At 29.3% G+C, this 25111-nt stretch overlaps 3 protein-coding genes across 3 annotated transcripts in view; 1 reads left to right on the plus strand and 2 right to left on the minus strand.

Moving 5' to 3' along the window:
• Positions 1-24920, minus strand: part of LOC125849535 (disease resistance RPP13-like protein 4) — a 66652-nt gene extending 41732 nt beyond the window's left edge. The window contains exon 1 of the mRNA XM_049529622.1: positions 24917-24920. The gene's annotated coding sequence lies outside the window, so the exon portion shown is untranslated. The remainder of the gene's footprint in view (positions 1-24916) is intronic.
• On the plus strand, positions 1179-3308 carry LOC125849549 (probable methyltransferase TCM_000336). Its single transcript, XM_049529642.1, has 4 exons — positions 1179-1338; positions 1523-1939; positions 2222-2494; positions 2954-3308. The coding sequence occupies exons 1-4, from the start codon at positions 1264-1266 to the stop codon at positions 3284-3286; spliced, it is 1098 nt and encodes a 365-aa protein (XP_049385599.1). The 5' UTR covers positions 1179-1263; the 3' UTR covers positions 3287-3308.
• LOC125849555 (uncharacterized) lies at positions 9634-10988 on the minus strand. The gene has a single exon (XM_049529655.1). It carries the CDS (start codon positions 10835-10837, stop codon positions 10088-10090), a length of 750 nt encoding a protein of 249 aa, XP_049385612.1. The 5' UTR covers positions 10838-10988; the 3' UTR covers positions 9634-10087.
• Positions 24921-25111: the final 191 nt, after the last annotated feature.

Here is a 25111-nt window from a genome sequence, read left to right on the forward strand (position 1 = left end):
GATGTAATTCGTGGTCCTCAATTCATCCACATGAAAAGTGAAGTGCGACAAAAAAGGCTTTAATCCTGATTGGTCCTTCATAGAGTACTTGGAATTCGAATTTGTAACCCCTTCTGACAAGTGTTTTGGATATGATGTAATAAAGGAAAAAGTGATACTTTGAAAATTTAAAATATTTAAAAGATATATAAAAAAATTACGATCAAAAATAAAATTATTTGAATTCTGAAATTCGAAATGTGTCACAAAAATTGGAATAGAGGAAGTATTTTTTTATTTATTTTTCCATTTGTTGTCAGGTACCTGCATTGGATCCCAACTATTTTGGATTCGCGCCGCATAAGGTTTATTTAGGAAAAAACACTTCTCGAATTTTTTTCATATTCAAAACTCGAACCCGAGATCTCTGGTAAAAGAAAGAGTAGTTTCATCCACTTCACTACATCACATTCTTTCATAATGGTAAGAAAAAGTGATGTAACAACAGCGCAACACATAAAATAGTCTAATGGGAAAAGAAATGCACTTCAATTTTAAGGGTTTCGGTGAGCTTTCGCTGAATTCTGTTGTTAAAAATTTAAGCCTTATCAATGCGATCGAATAATACTAAAATTTCAATTGTTAAAATGTATTTAGAATTTATTTGGCTTCAACTGATTAAAAGTAATTAAAAAATATCAAGTGTTAGTCTCTTCAATTCATTACAATGAAAATATCAACTCATATAATATAATGAAAAAGATTGACTATGGTTGAATGGAATAGGGAGAGAGTCAGCAGTTTTTTTTAGACATATTAAAAAATAGCCAGGATAAAATAATACTGTAGATATTTTGATCAAATAAAACATATTTATTGGCTGAATGTCAAATTGTAATGTTTGATTGATTTTAGCTTAAGAGTAGACGAATACCCTCTTAGTAATCTCGTTGCTCATGGGTATGTCATTCAAAAGTTTTCCAAGAAAGAAAAAATTATTACTAATTTTAAGTACTCCCTCCTTCTCAAATTTTGATAATTTACGTAACAGTATTTGATTTAACACAAAAACTTTTGAAATTTATGATACAGGAAAAAGTGATAGATAGGAATAGTTTTTTTCCCACTCAAGATAATAATTTTGACAACTACTTTTGATAAGACTTGAGATAATGAGATGACACCAAAATAAGTGAAAACCCCTTTATTCTCCTTTAAAAGGGATGGCAAACACACAATTGAGTGCAAAGCTTGAAGAAATTAAACTCATCAATCATCATCACCATGGATGTTGAGAAAGTTTTCCACATGACAGGAGGAGTTGGAGAAACTAGCTATTCCAGGAATTCTTCACTTCAGGTCTCTCTCTTTTTTCTTTCCTTTACTCATCCCACACAATACATTTACATAATAATAATAATAAATAAAAATGTCATATATTATTACTCACTCTGGTCCAATATACTGTAAATGAATTGTTATGGCGTGACACGCGTGCGTCTTACTATTATTTTGATATGGACTTATGTATTTGTTTATGCAGAAGAAGGCATCTGAAATGGTGAAGCATATAACTCTAGAGACAGTGGAAGAAGTTTATTTAGCAACAAAGCCTAAAAGCATAGGCATAGCTGACTTAGGTTGTTCCTCAGGACCTAATACTTTGTCAAACATTAAAGACATCCTGGATAAAATCAGCAGCAATAAGCTGAAGCAATCAGCACCGGAGTTTCGAGTGTTTCTAAACGACCTTCCCACGAACGACTTCAACGCAATATTCCAGGCCTTGCCAGAATTTCATCAATGGTTAAAGCAGAAAGATGGAAGTGGTCATGAAAATAAAGGAACTAATTCAAATATATATGTAGCTGCTTATCCAGGCTCATTTTATGGAAGACTTTTTCCAGATCATTGCTTGCACTTTATCTATTCCTCTTATAGTTTGCACTGGCTTTCTAAGGTAATTAATTACTCTCTTCAATTTACATATTATACATTGAAAATTACTTTCCTAAAATAAATATTATTTGGGGACAAGATCATTCATCATATATAATCACTTTATGCAAAGAAATTGAGAATACACTTATCATTCTTTTTCTTAAACCAAAACAATTATTACAAGGTAACTCGAACATACTAAGTATTATTCTAGGTCTAGGTTAGCAATCACTATAATTAAATGAATATATATAACTATTTCTTTATGCTTATTCAGTTACATATTTTTTGTGTTAATTAGGTTCCACGAGGACTGTACGATGAACAGGGGAATTCCTTGAACAAAAATAGCATATACATATCTGAAAATAGTCCTTGTGAGGTTTCGAAAGTTTACTTTGATCAGTTTAAGGAAGACTTGTCATTGTTTCTCCAATCACGGTCGGCTGAGCTGGTTAGTGGAGGAAAGATGGTTCTGATTTTATTAGGAAGACAAGGTGTTAATCATGTTGACAGAGGAAATGCTTTCTTCTGGAAAATCCTCTATCAGGCGTTAACAAATTTAATTAGCAAGGTAATCCTCACTCATTAGTAATTAATTTATAGTATAAAGTTTTGATAAATGAAGAATTAACCGGATATGCCAATAAATTTAAATGCACATACTTAATCTTATTATATAGTAATAATACACATTATGCGTCACTCACTTTAATGTCGATCGAGCACTTATAGTGTGACGAGTAAAATTTAAGTTAGTTCAGGAATGGAAAAAGTTCCACATTAGGCTTTGAGCAATACTCCTCTTTTTGATCTTTTTTAGGTGTGAATTAGGCTCATGCCCTAATTTATATGATCCATTTCATGTTCAAGTCATCGGAGTGAGGTGAGGTGAGGTGTGAAAGAATGAAAAAAGTCTAGTAATCTTATTAAACAACAGAAGACCTCTTTAGAAACTGATTAGCAACAAATTTCATAATCATCAATACTAGCTTTTTTGGAAGATTGTATTAATTTGTCATTATTGTTGCAGGGAGAAGTGGAAAAGGAAAAGCTTGATTCTTACGAAGTACACTTTTATGCACCTTGCAAGGAAGAAATAGAAGAGGTAGCAAGGGAAAACGGGTGTTTTGAAGTGGAGAGGCTTGAAATGTTTGAAATAGAGAAAACAATTGGAAAAGGCATTAGCTATGGGACAATGGTGGCTATGACAGTTAGATCAATCCAAGAATCAATGTTGGCTCACCATTTTGGAGAAACAATTATAGAAGGGTTGTTTAAGGAATATGGTAGGTTAGTGGATGAAGAAATGGCCAAAGAGGAAATTAGGCCTATCACTTTCCTTCTCGTTCTTCGAAAACCATAATAAAATCTGTGTATATAATCTAGCTATATCGTTTGTTTAATTTGTACATCTAGCTCGTAGATCTCTGCAATTAATTGATTTACCCTCCGATCAAGTGCACAAAGAAAGTTGATCCGTATTTTATTATTAGTAGTGTATGTTTAAAAGATTGGGTAATCTAAAATTATTGTAGATTAACTTAAACTACCAAGTTTAATATAATATGTGTAAAAAAAAAATACTAATTAATATTAACAATATTAGAGGACTTATAGTGAATTTCTCCATGAACCAATTATATCTTTTAAGGTTTTGTGATCACAATATTAATCATTTATGATAGTAGTAGGCATGTGATACACACATTCCTATAATTAGATGGCCAAGTTATTAGGGTACGTAGTTCACATATAAGGAATTGAAATTGGCTTTCACTAAGAATCTCTATCCGTTGTTAATTGTACTTAGAATCGAAATTCATTGGTATTAATTAGCTGCTCTATTATCCACAGTCGCGACAACGGATCATCCTCCCATTACCATACACCACATCTATCATGAGGCCATTTCTGTAGCGCATGGCTAGCTATCTATGGAATTTTGCAAGTTCCAGTTCCAAAATTACCCAACGAAAATGAAGTGAAATCTGGGTAATAGTGTTTTAATGGTAGGACAAGTAGTATCATTCAACATAACAGCAGTAGCAGAACTTTTCGGTTAATCTGATAACCGAATTTTTCAAAAATTACCTGCTGGGCTCCCCTGCAGCCCAATTATCAACACAGGCTAAAGCCCAAGAAAAGTACAGAGTGTTTATTTTGAAATACTACTTAAGAATTTTTTTAGATAAATAAAGTTAGCTATTGTATTATTTTGTGGGTTATAATTGGTGGTCTTTGGTTTATTGTGAAGTACCACGATCATGAAAAATTGTTAGGTTTCAGGATTAAACAAGTCAGCCCACATATTATGAACCCAACCAAATGCAAACTGATCGGATCCAAATATTAAAAATATATTTATTACTTTCATGTAGGAACTCAAGTTTTACTTACTAACAAAAATAGAATAAAATTATTCACTTGGATTACTTATGTTGAACATTAATTTATAACAATAGTAATTAACACGCTGTATCACATTAATATTATAATTTAACATGTTAATGCATATTACTTCAATTCACACTGTGTGTCCACTCATGTGAAAATTATCCAGAAAGATTATTTTTATGAGGTTAGAATCGGGCTTTTTAAATACTCTCCTCTAACAAAAAAATTAACAGAATCCAGTAAGAATATTTTCAAAAGTAGAAATTCCCAAAAGGTAGGTTAAAAGAAATTGTTACTCCCTCTGTCCCAATTTATGTGACTTACTTTCTTTTTTAGTCAGTCCCAAACAGAATGACACATTTCTATATTAAGTAACAATTTGACTATAAAATGTCTATTTTACCCTTAATGAAATGATTTACAGCCACACAAATTTCTATCATTCATTTTGGACCACCAGTTTTAAAAGTCTTCCTTTCTTTCTTAAACTCCGTGCCGAATCAAAATACCTCATATAAAATGGGACGGAGGGAGTATATAATATCGAGAAGGTAGAAAAGTGAAAAAGTATTGATCTTATATAGATTTGGCCAGATGGTGCGAACTGCGAATAGGCATCTGAGAAATTAGTTACTCGATGGATTTATTAAATCAAAAAGTATGAATGAATCAATATTCGGATCCGGCTTCTCTGCATTTCTCTTCTCTCTATTTTCCCCAAGTTCCTATTTGGATCAGTGACACATAACATAAGTTAAAATAAATGGCTAAGATTTAATTTCCCAAAGTAAATCTCTAACCATGATTTAGCTAATAAATACAATATATATTTACTATTAAAAATTATTATAATCTCACAATCTTAGCAATATATTATCTTGTCCATAAATATAGGAAAAAAAGTTTTCTTTCAAATTTTTTTTGGTAGAATCTTTTTTTAATCTTCTTTTAAATAATCTTTTTATTGTAATCTTGTTTGAAACTTTCTCTATGAGAAATCAGAATTGAGAAATGAACTGAAGCCTAAGCTAACTAGTCAACTAAAGGTAGAATTGTAATTAAATAAATTAATACTAAATTATCGATTCAGCCGTTAAGAAAATAACTTAAATCGATAACTCAATAAGAAGAAAAACTTTTAAACTTATATATTCTTTTTTAAAAAAAGAAGAAGATATTACCGATTATAGAAAAAAACAGGGAAATAAATTAGGAAAAATAATAAACTTCAATAGCTAATGGTTAAAAAGAAAAATTCAAGGAAAAAATGCAATAAAAAGATAACTTAAAAATTAAAAAAAAAAAGTAACATCCTGAGTTTTGAAGGAAAAACTACCTATATAGACATACTTTCACACCATAAATATATATATTCTCACTAGTTTAAAAATATTACTTATAATACCATTTTTAAATAAATATACCAGATCTTTAAAAAAATATAATCAGATACACAATCCCATTAAAAGTGGTAATTAATAATTATCCTAACATTATACTTCCTTAATATTAGGACTTTTTACAATTCAAATCAATTTCTCTCTTTCCAACTCCATTGTTTCCCTCCCCAGTCACACATCTCCTTTGTATCTTTACCCACACCTACACGTTATTATCCTTCATCATCCATTACCCCTTCTTCTCAACCTACTCAATGCATATTTTGGATGTAAAAATTGCATACCCAACTTTACATAAGCAGCATTATATATAGAGGTAAAGTAAAAAAAAATTCGATTGATGTATTTTTGTTTGACACCATTTTCATGTATCTAATTCATAGATGTAGTAGTTTCAAAGTTCAAATTTAGGATTTTTTCATTGGTTGAATTTGTTAGTTCTTCATACTATTTTAATGGCTGATTAATATTGACTTTCATTTTTATTTGTATGTTTTCGTCAACAATGTTACAATGGTTGCAGGTTCTGACTATTCATCTTCCAACATTTGAGCGGAGAGTAGAACTAAGTTTAGGAACGATCCAATTAAAATGGCTGACTATTCATCATGTATCTCGCGAGTAATGATACATGTCTCTCAATTACTCTGTTGATTAAGGAATAAGTTACAACTAATTAATTTAAACAAATAAAATATGTATCTCAATTTTAAAATTCGGCAGGCGCCTGTATCTCCCAGATTCAGACTCATGTATCCTAAGCACGAAATATGGTAGATACTTGTATCTCAATTACTAATCTAATTTAGGAAATCAGTTACAACTAATTAATTTAAACAAATAAAATATGTATCTCTATTTTAAAATTCGGCATATACATGTATCTCGCGGATTCATACTCATGTATCCTAAGCACGAAATATGGTAGATACTTGTATCTCAATTACTCCTCTAATTTAGGAAATCAGTTACAACTAATTAATTTAAACAAATAAAATATGTATCTCGATTTTAAAATTCGGCAAATACATGTATCTCGCGGATTCATACTCATGTATCCTAATAAGCATGAAATATGGTAGAGGAAGTAATATTTGAAACTAATGGGAATCTTAGTAATTAAAACTTAAACTAGTGGGATTTATGTAGTTTGCCCTTTGAAAAAATAGGAAGAAAACTATTTTTCCCCTAAATTTATGAAGAAGATAATAGGTTGCTATGATTGTGGGGTTATAGTAATTTTTAAAATTAAATATATAATATATTTATTATTTAAAACATGGTTAGAAATTTACTTTGGGAATTAAATCTTAGCCATTCAATTTAACCTATGCCATGTGTCACTAATCTAAATAGGAACTTGGAAAAAATGGAGAGAAGAGAAATAGAGAGGAGCCAAATCCCTAATTAACATTCATACTTTTAAGTTAAAAAATAAATGATAATCTTGAGTCAAATCGACTATACAAATATTATTTGAAATTTAGAATTTTACAGGTATATTAAGATTTACCAAAGAATACCCAAAGTCCCGAAACACATGCATCTCCTAATTCCCAAAAAGTATAGAAAGATTTACAGCTTTCATATTTATACTTCAATATTCAAATATTTTCAAGTTTTCAAAACCAGATCTTTGAAACTTTTTTTCACAAAACTTCTAAGAAAAAATCAAGTACATGTATATTCAAACTTAACTTCAATTTCTAAAGATCACAATTGAATTGACAACTCAATCTTCAAGTTAAAAAAACAGCTAGTGGCAATATCTCTTTGCACCCTTTTGGCCATCAATATATATATATACACTTCATATTTTCCCTACAAATTAAAGAACAATAGATATAAGTATGTATACTTTCTCTTTTCCCTCCAAAGCACATGGATTTAAAAAGAATGAAAAGAGAAAAATGGGCAAACTTGAAAGAATAGGACTTTAATGTGTTTGGCATACGACCACAAAGACAGTATCATTATATTACCCATTTGCAATTAACAAATATTAATAAAGTGTATATATATATATCACTCTTTCAGTTAACCAACGAGATATCCATCTCATAACTACTACAAAAGAAATTCCACACATGCAATTTTTGGTGGAAATTGTAATCATGTTGTCTCCCAAAACAATTAGGAAAAACAGAGATTTAATTCCCATTTTTTATAACAAAGTTTGAGCAGAAGAAATCCAAATGTGTCGGTAATTAAAGATTCTTTAATCACTAATTGTACAAAAAAAAGTGTAAAAGTGGCTCTTTTGGAACAGAGATTACGGAGATAATTAAAGTGAAAAAGATTATATTAACGCGTGGATCACTAAATACTGCTTTGTACCTTTTTTCACACTAGAATAATCTAAAAGCTTCCTCTTCTTCATTTCCTTTATTTCTTTTTATTTTTAAATTTTAATTAATACATTGGAAATTCTCTTTACCAAAAAGTTCAAAGCACAGCCATCTTAAAGTGGGGGTAGTCTATGGGCTGAAAATTCGGTATTAGTAGCCAAATTTGATTACCTAAATGATTGCAAAAATAATAAATTATTTGTGAAACTAATTTAGCAATGATGAATTTTTATAGGGTAAAAATAACTCTTTTTCGTTTTTTTTACTTGTCATATTTATTAAAAATAGCTATTTCAGAATACTTGTCATTTAATTAAAACAAAAAAGAATGGAGATTGGATTCTTTATATTTTATTGTTACTCAGACTAATGTGGAAGAGATTAATTAGTATCGCAAGAGCAAGACATAATTAAAATAAATAAGTAAAAGTAAACTAATCGAAATACTTTTTATTTAGAATTTTTGTCAAAAGAGATTGTAAAAGAAAAATTGACAAGTAAAATGAATAAGAGAGAATCGGATTAGGATCAACTAGGTATGAGTTTGATATTTCAATCTTTCTTCTTAAAACATATTAATTTCACCAATTGTTCTTATTTTTTAAAAGAAAAGATTTATAACTCAATTTCACACGAAATTGTAAATTCTATGTCATACTATATTACTAGACCTTCATCATTGTTTTTTTGGGGGAAATGGATATTAATGATGGCGGTGAAAAGGGACTCCTAATTAGTAGTACAATATTTGCTAACCTAATGATGGTTAAGTCCCTTGCCTATGATTTAGTGTCTGGGCTTTTTGTTTCATATATGATCCATAATTAGTCTTTTCAAAGTTCCAAAATGAACCCACATCATATCTAGTCAAAATCTTTTCATTAATCCCTTATTTATCCTAAATAGCAGGTAATAGTAATACTAATAATTATTCAGACCAGTTTGAAGAGAGATCAACTTGCATTGTGCCTCTCCAAATATTTTGGCATGCCCAACTTTTCACGTGAATGACCATTCACTTCTTGGTCTCATGATATTATTATCTCATGTTAATACCTGTTCCATAGAGGCGTTATAGCAACTTATATATGGTGCTACAATTAATTAATCAAGAGATTAAGAGACATTATATACCCCTATTCATGAGTTACTATTTTTTGTTTTTTTAGTGACTCAAATTCGTTTATATGCCTAATCTATGTAGCGTGGGAGGTCTATTCAGCAATACAAAATATCCATGCATAACTTGTTTAAGGATCACAATCTTAAAACAAGAGGTATAGAGTGCTTGCCACTTGATCAATCCATCTCGTCAAAGCAAAGGAACATCATTTGTATTTGCTTAATTTTTCAAGTTTTTATATATTTATAATGACCATCTCATATTTATCGATATGTGTAAGCTAAGAATAAAGAGTGAAAAGGGACATTTTTATTTGTCTTTTACAAATCTGCAACTTCACTAAACTTGCATGCTAAGTTAATTAGTTTATCTTTTTAGATCAAGTATGTCCAAGTATCTTTTCTGATATCGAACATAAGACTCACGATTGTTTATTACACATAGGTTTACATTAAAATAGTTCCTATTATTTTTTTCTTAAGGAATATTACCTGAAAAGAAAAAAATTAAAATATAGTAGACGAAGAATAACATAAGTGGGAATTTTAGAATACATTCTCTCCCTTTTTCCATCTTGATTAATTAATTTTATACAAAGATAGAAAACCAAACCACACTTTTAGCTTTCTGAGCCTAACAATCATAGCTCAAGTACTATTGTAAAACAGCGAGCGCAACGCATTCACGGAATTACTGAATCTTCTTATCCGCTGCAAAGATCAACGGCTCAGATTCACTACGAGCTCTCCCCCTATTTTCCACATCAGATTTACGCCTCCTTCCTATTATTCATTAACTGATCTGTACATTAACCCCTAATTTTATGTTATCTATTTTTTTTTTTAATCTTTTAATGGGCAATACAGTAAATATTGAGTAAGAAATACACTTTATTAAGTTTAGCTATGAAGAACAATAGCCAACTTCTCTTCCTGATGAAATTTGATTTGCCTAGCAATGAAATCCTCAATGGCTTTCTGAAACTCCTCATTGCTTAATTCATCCACTGGATAAACCGTTTCCGATGGATCAACGGAATTATCGATTTTCCGGTACATCTCTGTCTCCGATCTACGAAGCTTACCGTATATTTCCTTGTTACTTCCCCTTTCAAACATCGCCGATTTAGTTCTCCGTGGAATTTGAGAATAAAAATCCTTTTCAGTTTCCGTCTCTGTTTCTTCGGAACCGTCTGATTCCGAGATCGTCTGAGCATTCACTTCAAGTATAGTCTGTTTGTCTTGGTAGACAGTTGGTTCACGTGCCGGTGCGGAAGAGGAGTTTCCGGCGGTGAAATTACCGGAGCATTCTTCCTTTTCGATGAATGAATCGTAGAGTTCAGTTTCGGTGTTATTTGAAATTGTTGATGAATCGCCGTTGAATCGGCCAGATTTGAAGAAGAGAGTGAGAACGATGACGTTGCTAATAAGGAAAATGAAGAGAGGGCTAAGTATTATGGAGATAAGTTGCCGGAAATACTCGCCGGATATTTTGACGACAAAAGGTAACCGAGTAGAACTCCATAAGAGCACAAAAACTCCAACGCAAAGCTCAACAATTCGAAAAAGCTTGGCAACGCTTTTGAAACTGTGGAATATCAGAATTACTCTGTTTTCCATTTTTTCAGTACCGAAATCGAAAGCATCCATTTGTAGAGCAATGAAAACAAGCTATGCTGATCGATTGAAAAAGTTGGTTTTTCACAGAAAAATCTAAAGGAAATTTGAGTAGATATGTAGTTACGGTTTTGCTTATTACAGTATTATTTACTGAGAGAAGAGAAAAGGAGTGAGGAATTTTAATTTAGATTTATTGGAAGCAATAGAAGCGTTTTAAATGAATAGGTCCTGCCAATTTATAGAGTATTAATATTGTTGCGTGGAATAAACAATACGATTTTGCAAAAGCTATTTAGTATGTTTTAATCAGACGGCGAATAATTGAAAAAAGAAAAATCTTCTGTTGTGTTTGGTCAATAATAAATAGAAAAATATTTGACAGAAGACTCATAAGTTGATATTCAAAGAGTTCTAACAGAGGTTCCAATAAAGATTTGATTTTGTAGTTTTGTATAAATCTATTTTAATTTTAGGTTCCAATAAAGATTTGATTTACTAGTTTTGTATAAATCTATTTAAAATTTTATGTCTTTCATCTTTTATGCCATTGAAAAAGTGTTTTTTTTTAAATAATAATTTATAAATTATAATAAGAGATTATTTTTATGATCGTGTTTAGAAAAAAAAACTTGTTTAATCACTTATTCATGATTTCTTCCTTAACAATGATAAAAAATATAGTTTCAATTTCACTTATGTTCAAATCTCGTAAAAAGCTTTCTTTCTTATTTCTATTCTCTCACAAATGTTTAAAAAAAAAAGTGAAAATTTATACTCTCTTTAATTCAAATTATATGACTCAATTATTTTTAGTCTGTTCCGAAAATATTGATATATTTTTAGATTTAATAGAAATAATTTAATTCTAAAATATTCATTTTATTTTAAAATGATTTAGAATCACATAAATATTTATAATTTATTTTTAATAACAAATTTTAAATTATTTTTTTTTCTTACACTTCCTACAATTAAACTATTTCACATAAATTGAAAAGGGAGCTAATGATTTTGATTTTTAACTACTATAATCACAACTTCAATTTAACAGCTTAGGTTCCCGCTTTTTGCTATACTTGGAAAAACATGATAAATTACTTGCCACACCCTTATAATATTGAGTAAGTTTCGAATGCACCCCTTCTGTTTAAAATATCAAACCCCATATATTGTGAAAATTCTTCAAAAATATAGTACAATTGTAACGTATATTATGAAATTAAATATTTAGATCCCTTGTATAATAACTACCTCCCACTTATGAAATTATATCAAATAATAAGTACTCTTTAAATTTTAATATGTCACTTAGTCAATATTCTCTATGTCAAATATGTTGTTATATGCTATAGTTGTTTTACATAATATTTGGTTGAATAATTTTAACTTATATTAAGAGAAAATCTATTTCAAATAAAACTTAACTGTTATGGTAAAATATTGTCATAGAAGATGAATATTATAGAGAGATCGAATTATATATAAATCAATATATATGCACCATTAAAATATAAGCGGTATCTTTGAAATACTGGGGAGTATTTTTTAGTTTTACTCTGGATCTAATAGGAATATATTCATCTTTTTGTTTAAAATTAGTCAACTATGTATTGATTTCTAGACTGCAAAATTGAAGAAAACAATCACTGATTCTTCAGACGCTTCCAGCTCGTTAAATTTGTTGAATTCTTATACTTACTTCTGTTATGTTTATTAGTATTATTTTGTTTTAATATAAAAAAAGATTTCTAAAAGTTGCGTGTTTAAAGATGAGAAAATGACTAAAATGGTCTCTAATGTATGAGTAATACTTTATTTTGATCTTTAATATATTTCATTTGATTAAAATAGTCCTTAATGTTTGACAAAAGAGTTTATTATGGTCCTTAATATATATCACTTAATTGAAATGGTCCTTAACCCAAAAAAAAAAGTGTTCATTTTGGTCTTTGCCCTAAACCTAAAAATTTTATAAATTAAAAAAGTGTTCAATTTAACTATTGACCCTATGTTGATAACAAAATTAACTATTGTTGTCTTCTTTATGCTATCCAAAGAAAGAATTACATAAAATCTAACCCCATTTTCTCTACTTTCTCCAACAAATATACTATTTTTCTTTGTTAAAATATTATTCCATTGACCTAATACCAATTTCTATTTTAAGCAAGAGAAAATAGTAAATTTTACTAGAGAAAGTAGAGACAATAATGTTAGATTTCATTGAATTTTCTTTGGCGTTAATAAAGAAGACAATAATGATGAAATTTATTAGTCATATGGATTCACAGTCAAATTCAACACTTGTGTTTTTAAAAAATCTGTTATAATTAAAATAAAGTACCAAATTAAACACTTTTTGATATATATTAAGGACCATTTCAATAAAATGAAATATATTAAGACTAAAATAAGCATTATCCATACATAAAAGATCATTTGATCATTTAATCGTTTAAAGATAGTCATAGAAATTAGACAATTTGCTATTGTGTTCTCTACAAGTTGTGGCGTACTGAAGTTCATCTGGTCAACGTTTCAAATCAAAACAAAGATTAAAAAAAAAAAAAGAGAATCTAAACTGAAACTTTTAATTCTTTGACTAGACTAGATAGATACAAGTTTCTATTATCCCCGACTCCCCGTGTTGATAGGAGGATGGTCATAAATTAATTAGGCCTCGTTATGTTTTTATTAAAATTAAAACATCTTACAGACATTTGATAAATAATGATGATTGTATCATGTATGGTAATTGAAGATGATATAGTTCAAAAAGATAATAGGTCTTTTAAGATCACTTACTTCATGTGATTTTAAATTGGGAAAATTGTATGAAATAGCAAACTATTAATTTAAATTAAATGTTATAATTATAGTTTATTTTATTTGTAATTCACAGCAAACATCTCATTTTTTTGCCATCTGATTCGATATACAATTAGCCATTTTCGGTATACAAATATATAAATGTGTTTATGTTTGTATAAAATGAGAGAAAATTGTATATACAAATACATATATTTTCGTCCTATACACTTATAATTATACAAATACAAATCTTATTATACAAATTACAATATATAAATGAATTTATATAAAACAGAACAATTTGTATAAAATTAGAAGTATAGATCTAGCGAATTATACAATCAAAAGCTCCGTAGCAAATATAAAATTTGCTATGAAGCACAATTATGCAAACTATAGTTATAACATACAAATATGATTTTTATGTTTGTTATATGTGAAAGTTGCTTATTTAAATTTACCTCATCCTCTTTTAACTAGTTAAATTTACATCTAACAACAAATAGCTAAAATTTAACTAGTATTTTTTTTCGAATTCCCTTGTTATATATATGGTCGGGTTGCATTATTGCAATTCTTGTACTCTGTTTTCTAGTTTAAAACTGCAATAATTTAATTTATTTTATGGAAAATCTATTTTGGCAATTGTTCCCTAACCTCCACTTTCCTGTTTTGGTGTGTATATTGAAGGACGATATGGAAGAAAGCAATAAAACTTTGCCATGATTTGAACTTTATAGGTTTATGTCTCATGGCTAAATCTTGTTTCACCTAATCTTACTACAATTCAATGTTTTTTTACTATTTTTATAAGTTAGGTACATCATTTTTTTAAAATATTTTTTTTACAGAGGTTAGATACTGAAGAAAGAAACCTAACCAGATTCTGATGGGAACCTCGGGAGGGTACATGTAACAGTGACATTTTATTAATTAAAAGACAAGTCTCTATTTATGACACATATGACCATCTTTGACTTACTACATTATTGCGCTCTTCTCTTTTTTTATTTATTACTTTCAAATTAGCAAATACTCCTATGTTATTTAATTTAAAATCAATCTAGTCCATTGGATTTTTTAGGAGATAAAGTATATGACATTAAACCCAACTTAGAGATTGATTACATGAGGGGAACCTCTTTGGTAGGGTGTACATGATCGGATTGGTTTGGATTTTTCAAATATTATATCAAACTATTTGTATAAAAAAATTAAATTTATAAACCAAATCAAACTAATAAAATTTGGGGTTTTTTCGTGTTTTTCAACCTCGGATTGGTTCGAATTTTTCAAATACTAAACCAAACCATTTGTGTCAAATTTTTGATTTTTTAAATCAAACCAAACTAATAAACCTTGGATTTTTTTTCTTTGGGTTTTTGGATTTTTCCGGTTATTCATACAAACATATAATTAACTTGTACTTCAAATATTTCTTCAGTCTAACCAAAATACAACTATCTAAGGTGTTTCTTAAGAAAATAACACAAAATATGAGATGAGTGATGAAACTAAAATATTCAATAAAAATAATAATGAAATCATATAAAATAAATATTGCAAATTGATAAGTCATAATGAAAATGATCATAATTTAAAAGTATTAATCATGCTAAAATAAGTCTAATAAGTATTAATTACATGATTAAACATTAAAGAACAAATATTCAACATTATTGTCATTCTTAGTGTTGAATTAATTTATTTTGTTAGTATTAGTATTGAATTGATTCGAATTGAGCTTATTAGAGTTATTAATATCTATGGACTATAACATTTATTGTACCATTCAAATTTTTAAGTCTCTAAAAATCTTTTTAAAATATGTTAAAAGATAACAATTATGAAAACATACAAGTAAAATTTAGAAATTACATCAAAGTAAATTCTTTTATGTTTAAAATAAATTTTAAAATTTACATTTATAATGTCGGGTTGGTTTGGTATCAAGTTGACTTTTTTTAGTTAAAACCAAACCAACCTAAGTATAGTCGGGTTTTTTCCAAATACCAAACCAAGTCAAACTAAACTATTAGTCGAATTTTTTTTTCCGACTTGACTCAATTTGCGGTTTCATTCGATTTTGTACACCCCTACTCTTCGGTATATTAAACTTAGACTCTTAAAAGGGAAAAAAACTTACTCTATGAAAGAATCAAATAATTGATGAAAAAATAATATATTCACTAGTATAACTTATTTTTGTTTTACCACATAAAATAGGCCTAAAAGGGTAAATTTAGGAATTGCGGATAACTAGCAATTGCTATAATATTTACCTTCTGGTGAACATTGAAAAAATATTTCATTCTGTAATAGATTGTAAATCACACAGAAAAAATAAACCGTATTAATTAAGCTTTATACGACAGACTAAATTCAAAAAACATTGAAAGGGTTCAATCCCAAACCATAATGTAGATAACCAACCCGTCCAAACTAGGAATTTAATTACTTCAATGTCTCATGATTTTTCAAAAGAGGCAAAATCTAGGAGTTGGGAAAATGGGACCACCATTAAGTGCAAGGCGAAGAGACTAGATAGGGAGGAAGGAGGCGTACGGCAAAATGGCAGCACCATTTACGTGTTAACTGGTACGTCCATCACTTTCCCATCCATGAATCTAATTCTCAATTCTATAGCCCATTTGACCAGTCCACCTCGAATTTTCTTTGTTTCAATTAGTAATATGAAATGCTTTGAATTTCAAAAATCAAACAAATAAATAATTTTACTTTCGAAAAACTAACTATTTCATATAAAATTTAAACAGAGTATTTTTTTTTTTTGGCCAAATTCACCGGTGGCTCCTAAATTTGACACAAAATTTCACTTAGACACATCAACTAGACGATGTTCATTTTAAACACCTCATGTAGAATTCTGTTGTGTCAGTTTGACACTTTTTTGACAATTCACTAAATTACACTGTGCGTATAACACACTCGAAAATAATATAATATAATGGCTAATTAAGAAAAGACACGTGATAATTAAGTACAAAATAATACTTTAAAAATACATTATAAGGAAAAAATAATTTTCAGCCAAAAATAATACTTAGTAAATAAAAGCATTTAGTTTCTAAAACCCCACCAAACTATCCCACCCCTTCTTCCTCATTCTTCCAAACTTTTCCAGAGCCTCCTCTTTACCCCTAATTTCTTCTTTTGTTTTTTTTTTCTTTTTGGGATTTTTATTAAATTCAAATTTCCATTTTTTTGTTATTGTAGATTTAATTTGTATATTATCAATTTCATGCTTTTTAATTGTGTATCTAATATTACAGTGCCTCCTAAAGGAATAAAACTATAAAAGAATCACAAATACCAATGCTATGTATTATTTGTATGTTGTAGTCCCTCCCGTTTAGAATGAATATTTGCATATATGAACTTGACGGGTGTGATAGATGTCCAATGGTGTGTAGCACCGAACTTGAAAGATTGCAATAAAAGTTGTAATTGTTGGATCTAAAGAATAAGAATGAGAAGATGACGATAATTGTGGTGATTTTCGGAACTGAAAAAATTAATTTGATTGTATTAATAGCGATGGTGGCAGTGATGGTGAATGGATGGTGTGTGGTGGAGGAGAGAATGAGGAAGAAGAATAGTTTTGACCTTTTAAATATTATTTTTTTGGCCTGAAAAAGATCCCCTTCACGCGTTGATTTTGGGTGCATTACACTTATCATGTCATGTTAGCGAAAAGTATCAAAATGACACAGTGAGATCCTATCTGAGGTGTCTAAAATGAACATTAGCTAGTTAAGGTGTCTAAGTGAAATTTTATGTCAAATTTAGAGAGCTACCGATGGATTTGGCCTTTTTTTTTCTGTCCTGTTTACTACACTACCATTCCCTGTATGTGACTCTTTATCCATGTTTACAAAAGCAATAATGGAATGGGACTTGTCTCGAATCTAATTCCACACCATGCAATGCTCCTTATTTCTGAACACTCAACCTTTTAAGCTAAGCCTCGTAGGTGCGTTTTGATTTGCCCCATTCACAGGTCTAAAAGGATATACTCAATAATTTATTCCGATTTATGTGGTGTATTTTTTTATTTTTTTGGTTAGTGAAAAAAAATTAATTTTTAATTTATCTTAAATGAAATAATTTATAGCAACACAAATATTTATATTCTATTTATTGATTTAAAACTTTTTTTCTATTACTGAGATAATGTAATTGATTAAAATGAACGACATAAATTGAAAGATGGAGAATATTTAGTATGTCTCATGCACGCTTTACAACTTTGATAGAGATATTACTATATCTTAAATTGCATGTCGTCTCGTAACATTATCCTTTTAGATTTTTCAACTTATTCTACTTACCTTTTTTCGCTTATGGTTAAAATTAATTAATGTCTGATAACTACATGGGATACATAAGGTTGCTGTGAAAAGTTCCACCCCAAGTTGGGGTGTGCATGACCGAGTTGATTTGGGTTTTTCAACTATCAAATTAAATTATTTGTGTTGGATTTTTTAAATTTATAAACCTAACCAAATCAATAAAACTCGGGTTTTGCAACCTCGGATTTTTCCGGTAAAGTATTCAATATTCATACAAACATATAATTTACTTGTACTTCAAATATTTCTTTAATCCTACCAAAATACAACTATTTCAGGTGTTTCTTTAAAAAAATAACATAAAATATGATACGATTAATGACACTAAAATATCCAAAAATAATAATAATAATAAGAATAATAATGAAATCGCATAAAACAAATATTGCAAATTAACAAGTCATAATGAAAATGATCATAATTTAAAAGTACTAAATCATGCTAAAATAAGTTTAATAAGTGTTAGTTATATGACTAAATATTAAAGGAAATTAAAGTTAGATTATGCATTTTAATTGTTTAAACCAATGTAAAACCAAAGAACAAATATTCAATATTATTGTTATTCTTAGTGTTGAATTGATTTTCTTTTTGCATTCGTATTAATTTGATTTTGATTTAAGCTTATTATAATTACCAAGATTTGTGGATTATAATCTTTATTGGACCATTCAGAATTCTAAGTTTCAAACTTGAAATAATATATTAAAAGATAAAAACTATGAAAAAGTATAAGAAATATTTAAAATTTATATCAAAGTAAATATTTTTATGTATAAAATTAAATTTTAAAATTATATATATAATATCAGGTTGGTTTGGTCTCGGGTTTGGTTTTTTTAGTTAAAACCAAATCAACCCAAATATAGTCGGGTTTTTTTTTCCCATACCAAACCATTAGTCAGTTTTTTTTATTTGACTCGATTTGCAGTTTGGTTCGATTTTCGGTTCGATTTTGTACACCCCTAACCACAAGCATCTATGGACACTTTAATATGAGTTGAAAATTTTTCATTTTTAAAACTAGATTATCGTTGAAATAAGTTCTCGCGGGATATCAAAAGTAAGAAAGAGAATCTTGTTGAATATTGGGTCTGAATCATAAATCACTCATATGAACCATGTGTTCATTCGCTTACCTCGACTAATTTCGTGAAATACATGTAACCTCCCACCAATAACATATACATAGGTAACTCTATCCACCATAGAAGTAGTTTTCTTAACCTGTCGTTTTCGTCCTGCACTTGGAATCAATGTCTTTGTATTTTTGGTTGGTCTAATCCCAAGTAGCTTGCTATCACGGGAGTAGCAAAGAAGGTGGAACAACATGGTTGGTACATGCTACTCCTACTTTAAAAATATATAGTAAAACAAAGGACGAAAAATTGAACGTGGAATTTTTTAACAATGGCCACAATTGAGGGCATATGTTCTTTGAGCGTGAAGTATATTGTTTGTATTCTTATTTTTAGACCTACAATGCAGGTAAATATATTTTTCCCTTCGCCTTATTTTCATGTAAAAGGAAAAGAAATTAAAACATTTTTGTTGATTGTTTAATTTCTCCCATATTCTACTCTCTTCTTTCCCCCCCTTTCACCAACAATGCGCTAAAGTAGTCAAATATAATTGTTCTATACATGTGCTTGCTTCACTCATTTCGTATTTCAAAGATATTTATGCAAGAATTCATATACCACTTTTTTTTTTTTTAATACGTAACTCTTTGAGGCAAAGCTAGAATAAATTACTTGACAAATAGATGAGACCCCACCTTAAGAGTCTGATTATATAATCAGTGGCATAACCTCTACACCGTGTTTAAGGAATTCAATATTTATTTACATACACTAAACACAAAAAAACATATCTTATACATATAGTGTAATTTTTATTGAGGAGCTTGAGTGAACACTCCTCAATTCGCCCCCGTTAATATAATAGTTGCAGTAGAAATAGCAGGCACTGAAAATGATATAATAGTTGGCAAATGTAATTTTCTTGCCAATAACTTTTCACATTTCGATTAAAACGATTACACACACTTTTACCGAATAAATTAATTATCCCATACCCAAACAGACAATTACTTACTCATAAAATTAATTTTAATATCTAAAAAATATTCAATCCAAACCTGGTGCAGGGCAATAAATTGCTCTACTAGTATTATAAAATACAAACCTTGTGTATTAGTGAATGCCTTGAAATTTCAGTCACTATCACAAATTCACAACCATCCTAATCGAAGGATAATATAATAGTATAGAATAAATACACAGTACTTATATAATTATCTATATATTTTATTGGCATATAAATCCAAGTGATTCCTAAAAAAAAAATAAACCAAAACTAAATTTACTAACTTTACTGACACGATCTTCACAATTTTCTTCAACGATACTGTTTATATACCCTCCTTTTTTCTATCGTGTAGCTGTATCGGATATAGGGGCGGAGGCATCCGAACCCCCTCGGCGGAAAATATTACTATTTATTCAATGTTAAACTATTTTTTTAGGTATGTATAATAGATGTCGAACCCCTTTTCACAAGTTCGTGTGTTTACTTCTCAGATTTTGAACCCCTTATTAATAATTCTGGCTCTGCCACTGATCGGATACATGACAAAAATGAAAATGAAATAAAACAACAAAGGCTGTTTTGAAGATCTGGCTTCTATCTGCTGTTACTTGCACAATTTTCTGCAATACTCTGTTTACCATGTTTTTTCTTCCATGAATCAAAAGGGAAATAATGCGAACTGTTCATGGTCTCGACGATTGTGTTACATTTGTGCCTCAGAAACGTTTGCAAATTTTCAACGCAAAGCTCTAGCTACCTAGCTGCTACGTGATATTGTTTTAACATGACATAACTTCTGTATGGATATATATAAAGTACATTTCATGTTAAGGGTGAAATAGAAGAAGTGTACGTGAAGTTAATTATATTTAAATTTAGAAGTGTATGTAACTTTTTCTAAAAATAAATGGACTAACAAAAATCATATCACACCACCTGAAAAACTTTTTCATGTGACCATTATAAGTAATTTTCAGTTAATCAACTTAGTAATTAATGAGTGATTTCTGATTTGGATTAGTAATATTCTATACTTTTTTTTTTGTCTTCTACCATCGATATTGAAGTTTAATTGATTTGGATTTGCTTCATCTAAAAACCATTTGAAGCGTTCCTATCATAGTATTTTTTGACTTGAATCTAATTAAACCTTTAACGCAAATCATAAAACAAAAAGTCATATTTTTACCAATTGATGTGGGAATCTTCAACAACATAACTTATTGATTAATTATCTGATTAACTTATATATATTTAATCTTGACCAGGAGAAATTAGTTTTGCGACTTTAGAGATTTAATAATAATAGTTAAAATATCCAACTTAATTATAGTCATGTCCCAAAAAAAGATAGTTGAAAGAAATAAAGAAAATTATTAATTAAAGAGTATCGGATATGTTGAAAAATATGGGCTCCATGTCCTTAACAAGATTATCCTAAAAAGTGGCTGTTACCCTCGTGGTGGAGAATCTGCTGCCAGTGAAAGCTTATGGTTCTGATGAAAATTGACAAAAGGCAACTGATTTTCAACATATAATTTCCCAAGAGAATTTGAATTTGTATTTTAGATAATTATATATATAGTAGAAGAATATAACTTATAAGAACCCACAATAGAATCAGCTTGCGTGTAAAGAGGTTGAAGAATATTTGTAAAGGTCATTTAGGCTAGTCATCTTTCAGATAAACCCACAATACTATATCTTATTTTGCTTCTTTTATGAGACAACTTATGCGGTCGAACTCATCCCTTCAAAAAGATTAAATACGACAACCTCCCCTTTGCTTTCTTTTTTTTAAATTCGAAATGATTTATATCCAACTTTATTTATGGATTTATCTTATATCCATATATAAAATTGTTTTCGTGTAATAGTCTAGCCAGGAATATATACCATTTTTACATTACTAACTAAAAGTATTTATCACTTAAAAGTATGAATTATTAGTGATTTGACTTCATGAATATATTTAGTGGTTATCGATTAGTGTATAGAATTTAAACTCTATAGTAGTGGAATCGCGATGCTGAGACAATTGTTTTATGCTTTTGAATTTTGTCATTGCATGCATGCATGTGTGGTGTTGTCGAGTTTTCTAGCTAATTAATAAAAGGAGAATATGGAACTGATTTGCGTGTGTGTCACCATTTATTTTAAATTGTTATATTTGTGTATTCGAAATTTTGTTCCATCAACTCAAAGAGAATCAAGCATCAAACTTGTTCTATGGTGATTGTATATGTAGTAGATTAAGATATTTTGCATGCGAATATGCCGTCGTTTCCGCGTCGAACTCGTGTATGTCACTACTCACTTAATCCCCCACTTATTTGTATTACTATATTTTTTTTATTAATCTATTTAAATAAATTATTATTATTTTGGATAATTTTTTAACTTCAATTCTCCACATGACATGTTTAAAATTCAAATAAAGAAAGTACTAAAAAGTATTTTATATCTGGGACGGAACGAAATATAATAGCTATTTCTATTTTTCTAGTCTTGAAATATAGTGTTTTGGGGATAAAATCATGGATTGAACTTTTACTTCATTGTACTATAGTTACTAAACTATTTCAAGTAGCAACAAAATTTACTGAAAGTTGCTTGTATATATTGTTAGAGTCGTTCAATTATTTTTCTTATCAAAAAATTACTGGATGAAAACAAATGAGACATTTTTTAGTATACTTATGTAAAGTTGGACGAGTTTTGTGTTATTAAAAATAATAATTTATTAACTTTGGTGCAGTTAAACTTTTACCCGTCATGTCTTTCCCCATATAGCATGATTTACTGTTTTCAATTCTCGTTGCTTCGCTCTGCCCTGCATTTCGTCAGTGATAATTAATTTTTTTTGTTTTTCAAAAACGAAGTTTTTGTTTCGTTTAGGCCCAATATTGAAGATGCAGAGACCGTATTAGGCCTGCACATCTGTGAAGCCCGTTAGAAGGGCTACAGTTTGGAAGCCTATAAACCTGAGTTGGACGTAAAGCCTAAAAAACTCCATACACCAATCTAAATAATCTTGGACCAAATTTGTGTTCAGTAAAGCCTATTAGAACTAAATTTTCACGGGAAAATTGTATAAAATATCAAATTATTAATTACAAATAAATGTTATAGCAATAATTTATTTTATTTGTAATTCGCAACAAACATCCCATTTTTTTGTCATCAGATTCAGTATACAATTAGCCATTTTCGGTATACAATTAGTCATTTTATATGTTTCGGTATAAAATGTATAAAATGTGTTTGTGTTTGTATAAAACGAGAGAAAAGTGTATATACAAATACAAATACAAATACATATATTTTCGTCCTATACACTTATAATTACACAAATATATATCTTATTATACAAATTACAATGCATAAATAAATTTATACAAAACTGAACAATTTGTATAAAATTAAATGTATCTAGCGAATTATACAAATCAAAAGCTCCATAGCAAACATAAAATTTACTATTGAGTGCAATTATGCAAACTATAATTATAACATACAAATCTGATTTTATATTTGATATATGTGAAAGTTGCTCAATTTTCAATGTTAGCATTTTTCTTAAATTAATTAATTAACAGAAAAATTAAACAAAATATCCGTTTGAGTTAAACATTAGCCAAGTGTATGTTTTTAACTTCGGGAAAATAGTTTAATGATTTGATTAAAAAAAATCATTTTTTAAGTTCTACTAATGGAAAAACAGGTGTTTTTTTTTTAAATAAAATAATTTACGAATGAAAAACAAAGAAAGTTTACTTGGCTAGATCTAATAGAAAGGAGTCTGACTACATGTGGAGGTGGAAGTATGATGATTGACTTATTTTTTATCTTTTTTTATATATAGCAGAAGAAAATACTAAAGTAATCATTCAGAATTTATCTTTACACTTAAACATATATTGTAAAATTAAAATTTTTAAAGTTAAATCATTGTAATACATAAATAAAAGGCAAAATGGTCTAGTGAACCCTTGTACTTGTATGCGTTTGTATTGTGAACCCTTCTACTTACCTCTTTGTCATCTGGACCCTTGAACCCATCTAAACTCAACCTGTTGAACCCTTTCAACACATCGTGACTCTCAATCGCGCTGATGTCACACTCCATGTCAGATAAAATTTGCCACATCATTTTTTATCCCTTTTTATAATAATTTATTTTTTGACAAAAGAAAATCATAAAGTTTTGATGCAATTTTGACAAATTAAATTTTAATTTATTATTTTATATTAAAAGTTTGAGTCTCCTAGCATCATCTTCCATTTTCATCGTGAAATGGCCTAACTGCCGGAGAAAGTTGCTGCTGCTGCCACTCCTCTTGTCGGCGAGACCACAAATACGATCTCCCTCACCAGTCTCCATCTTCATCGCACACCCTCACCATTTTTCTTTCCTCCTTCTCCAACCTCCACAAATCGCCCCACCAGCTCCTCGCCATTGCCGACTGCTGCGAACCACTAGGGACCCCCTATGCTCTCCATCCTCTCCGGTGTACCAGAAGGCCAAGAAACCCCTCATTGTCTCCGGCGTACAAAGGCTCCTCGCCGCCTCTGGTGTACCAGACCATTTTGCCAAAGAAGATGGAAGAAAGAAAAAAAAGGGGTTGGGCAAGGATGGATGGCTGAAAAAGCAAATGGATTTGTTGAAGAAGAATGATTTTTTTTTCTTTTTTAAGTTTATTATTTTATTCAATTATAATTTAAATATTTTTTTAAATTTAAATATGGTGTTCACTTGCCTTAATAGGTGTGTAGCCTCACTCTCTTGCCAACTCAACCATCTTAATGCCACATAAGTATGGTCAATGGTCAGAGGAGTTTGATATATTGTGTTTTATTGAGTGTAAGGGTCCAGATGACAATGACGTAAGTAGAAGGGTCCATAATACAAATTGATACAAGTACAGGGGTCCATCAGACCATTTTGCCTAAATAAAATCATAAACGTTATCTTTCATTAAAAATCACAAACGTTAAGATCCCGTTATAACGGAATCCTAGAGCTATA

This window comes from Solanum stenotomum, chromosome 12 (genome assembly GCF_019186545.1).
Source record: "Solanum stenotomum isolate F172 chromosome 12, ASM1918654v1, whole genome shotgun sequence".
Lineage (NCBI taxonomy): Eukaryota > Viridiplantae > Streptophyta > Magnoliopsida > Solanales > Solanaceae > Solanum > Solanum stenotomum.

Bases quoted from the DNA above. Each gene is read 5' to 3' on its own strand.
- LOC125849549 (XM_049529642.1), top strand. From the start codon at position 1,264: ATGGATGTTGAGAAAGTTTTCCACATGACAGGAGGAGTTGGAGAAACT. The intron at 1,339-1,522 runs GTCTCTCTCTTT...TTGTTTATGCAG, and splicing joins CCAGGAATTCTTCACTTCAG to AAGAAGGCATCTGAAATGGT. The intron at 1,940-2,221 runs GTAATTAATTAC...TGTGTTAATTAG, and splicing joins GTTTGCACTGGCTTTCTAAG to GTTCCACGAGGACTGTACGA.
- LOC125849555 (XM_049529655.1), bottom strand. From the start codon at position 10,837: ATGGATGCTTTCGATTTCGGTACTGAAAAAATGGAAAACAGAGTAATT.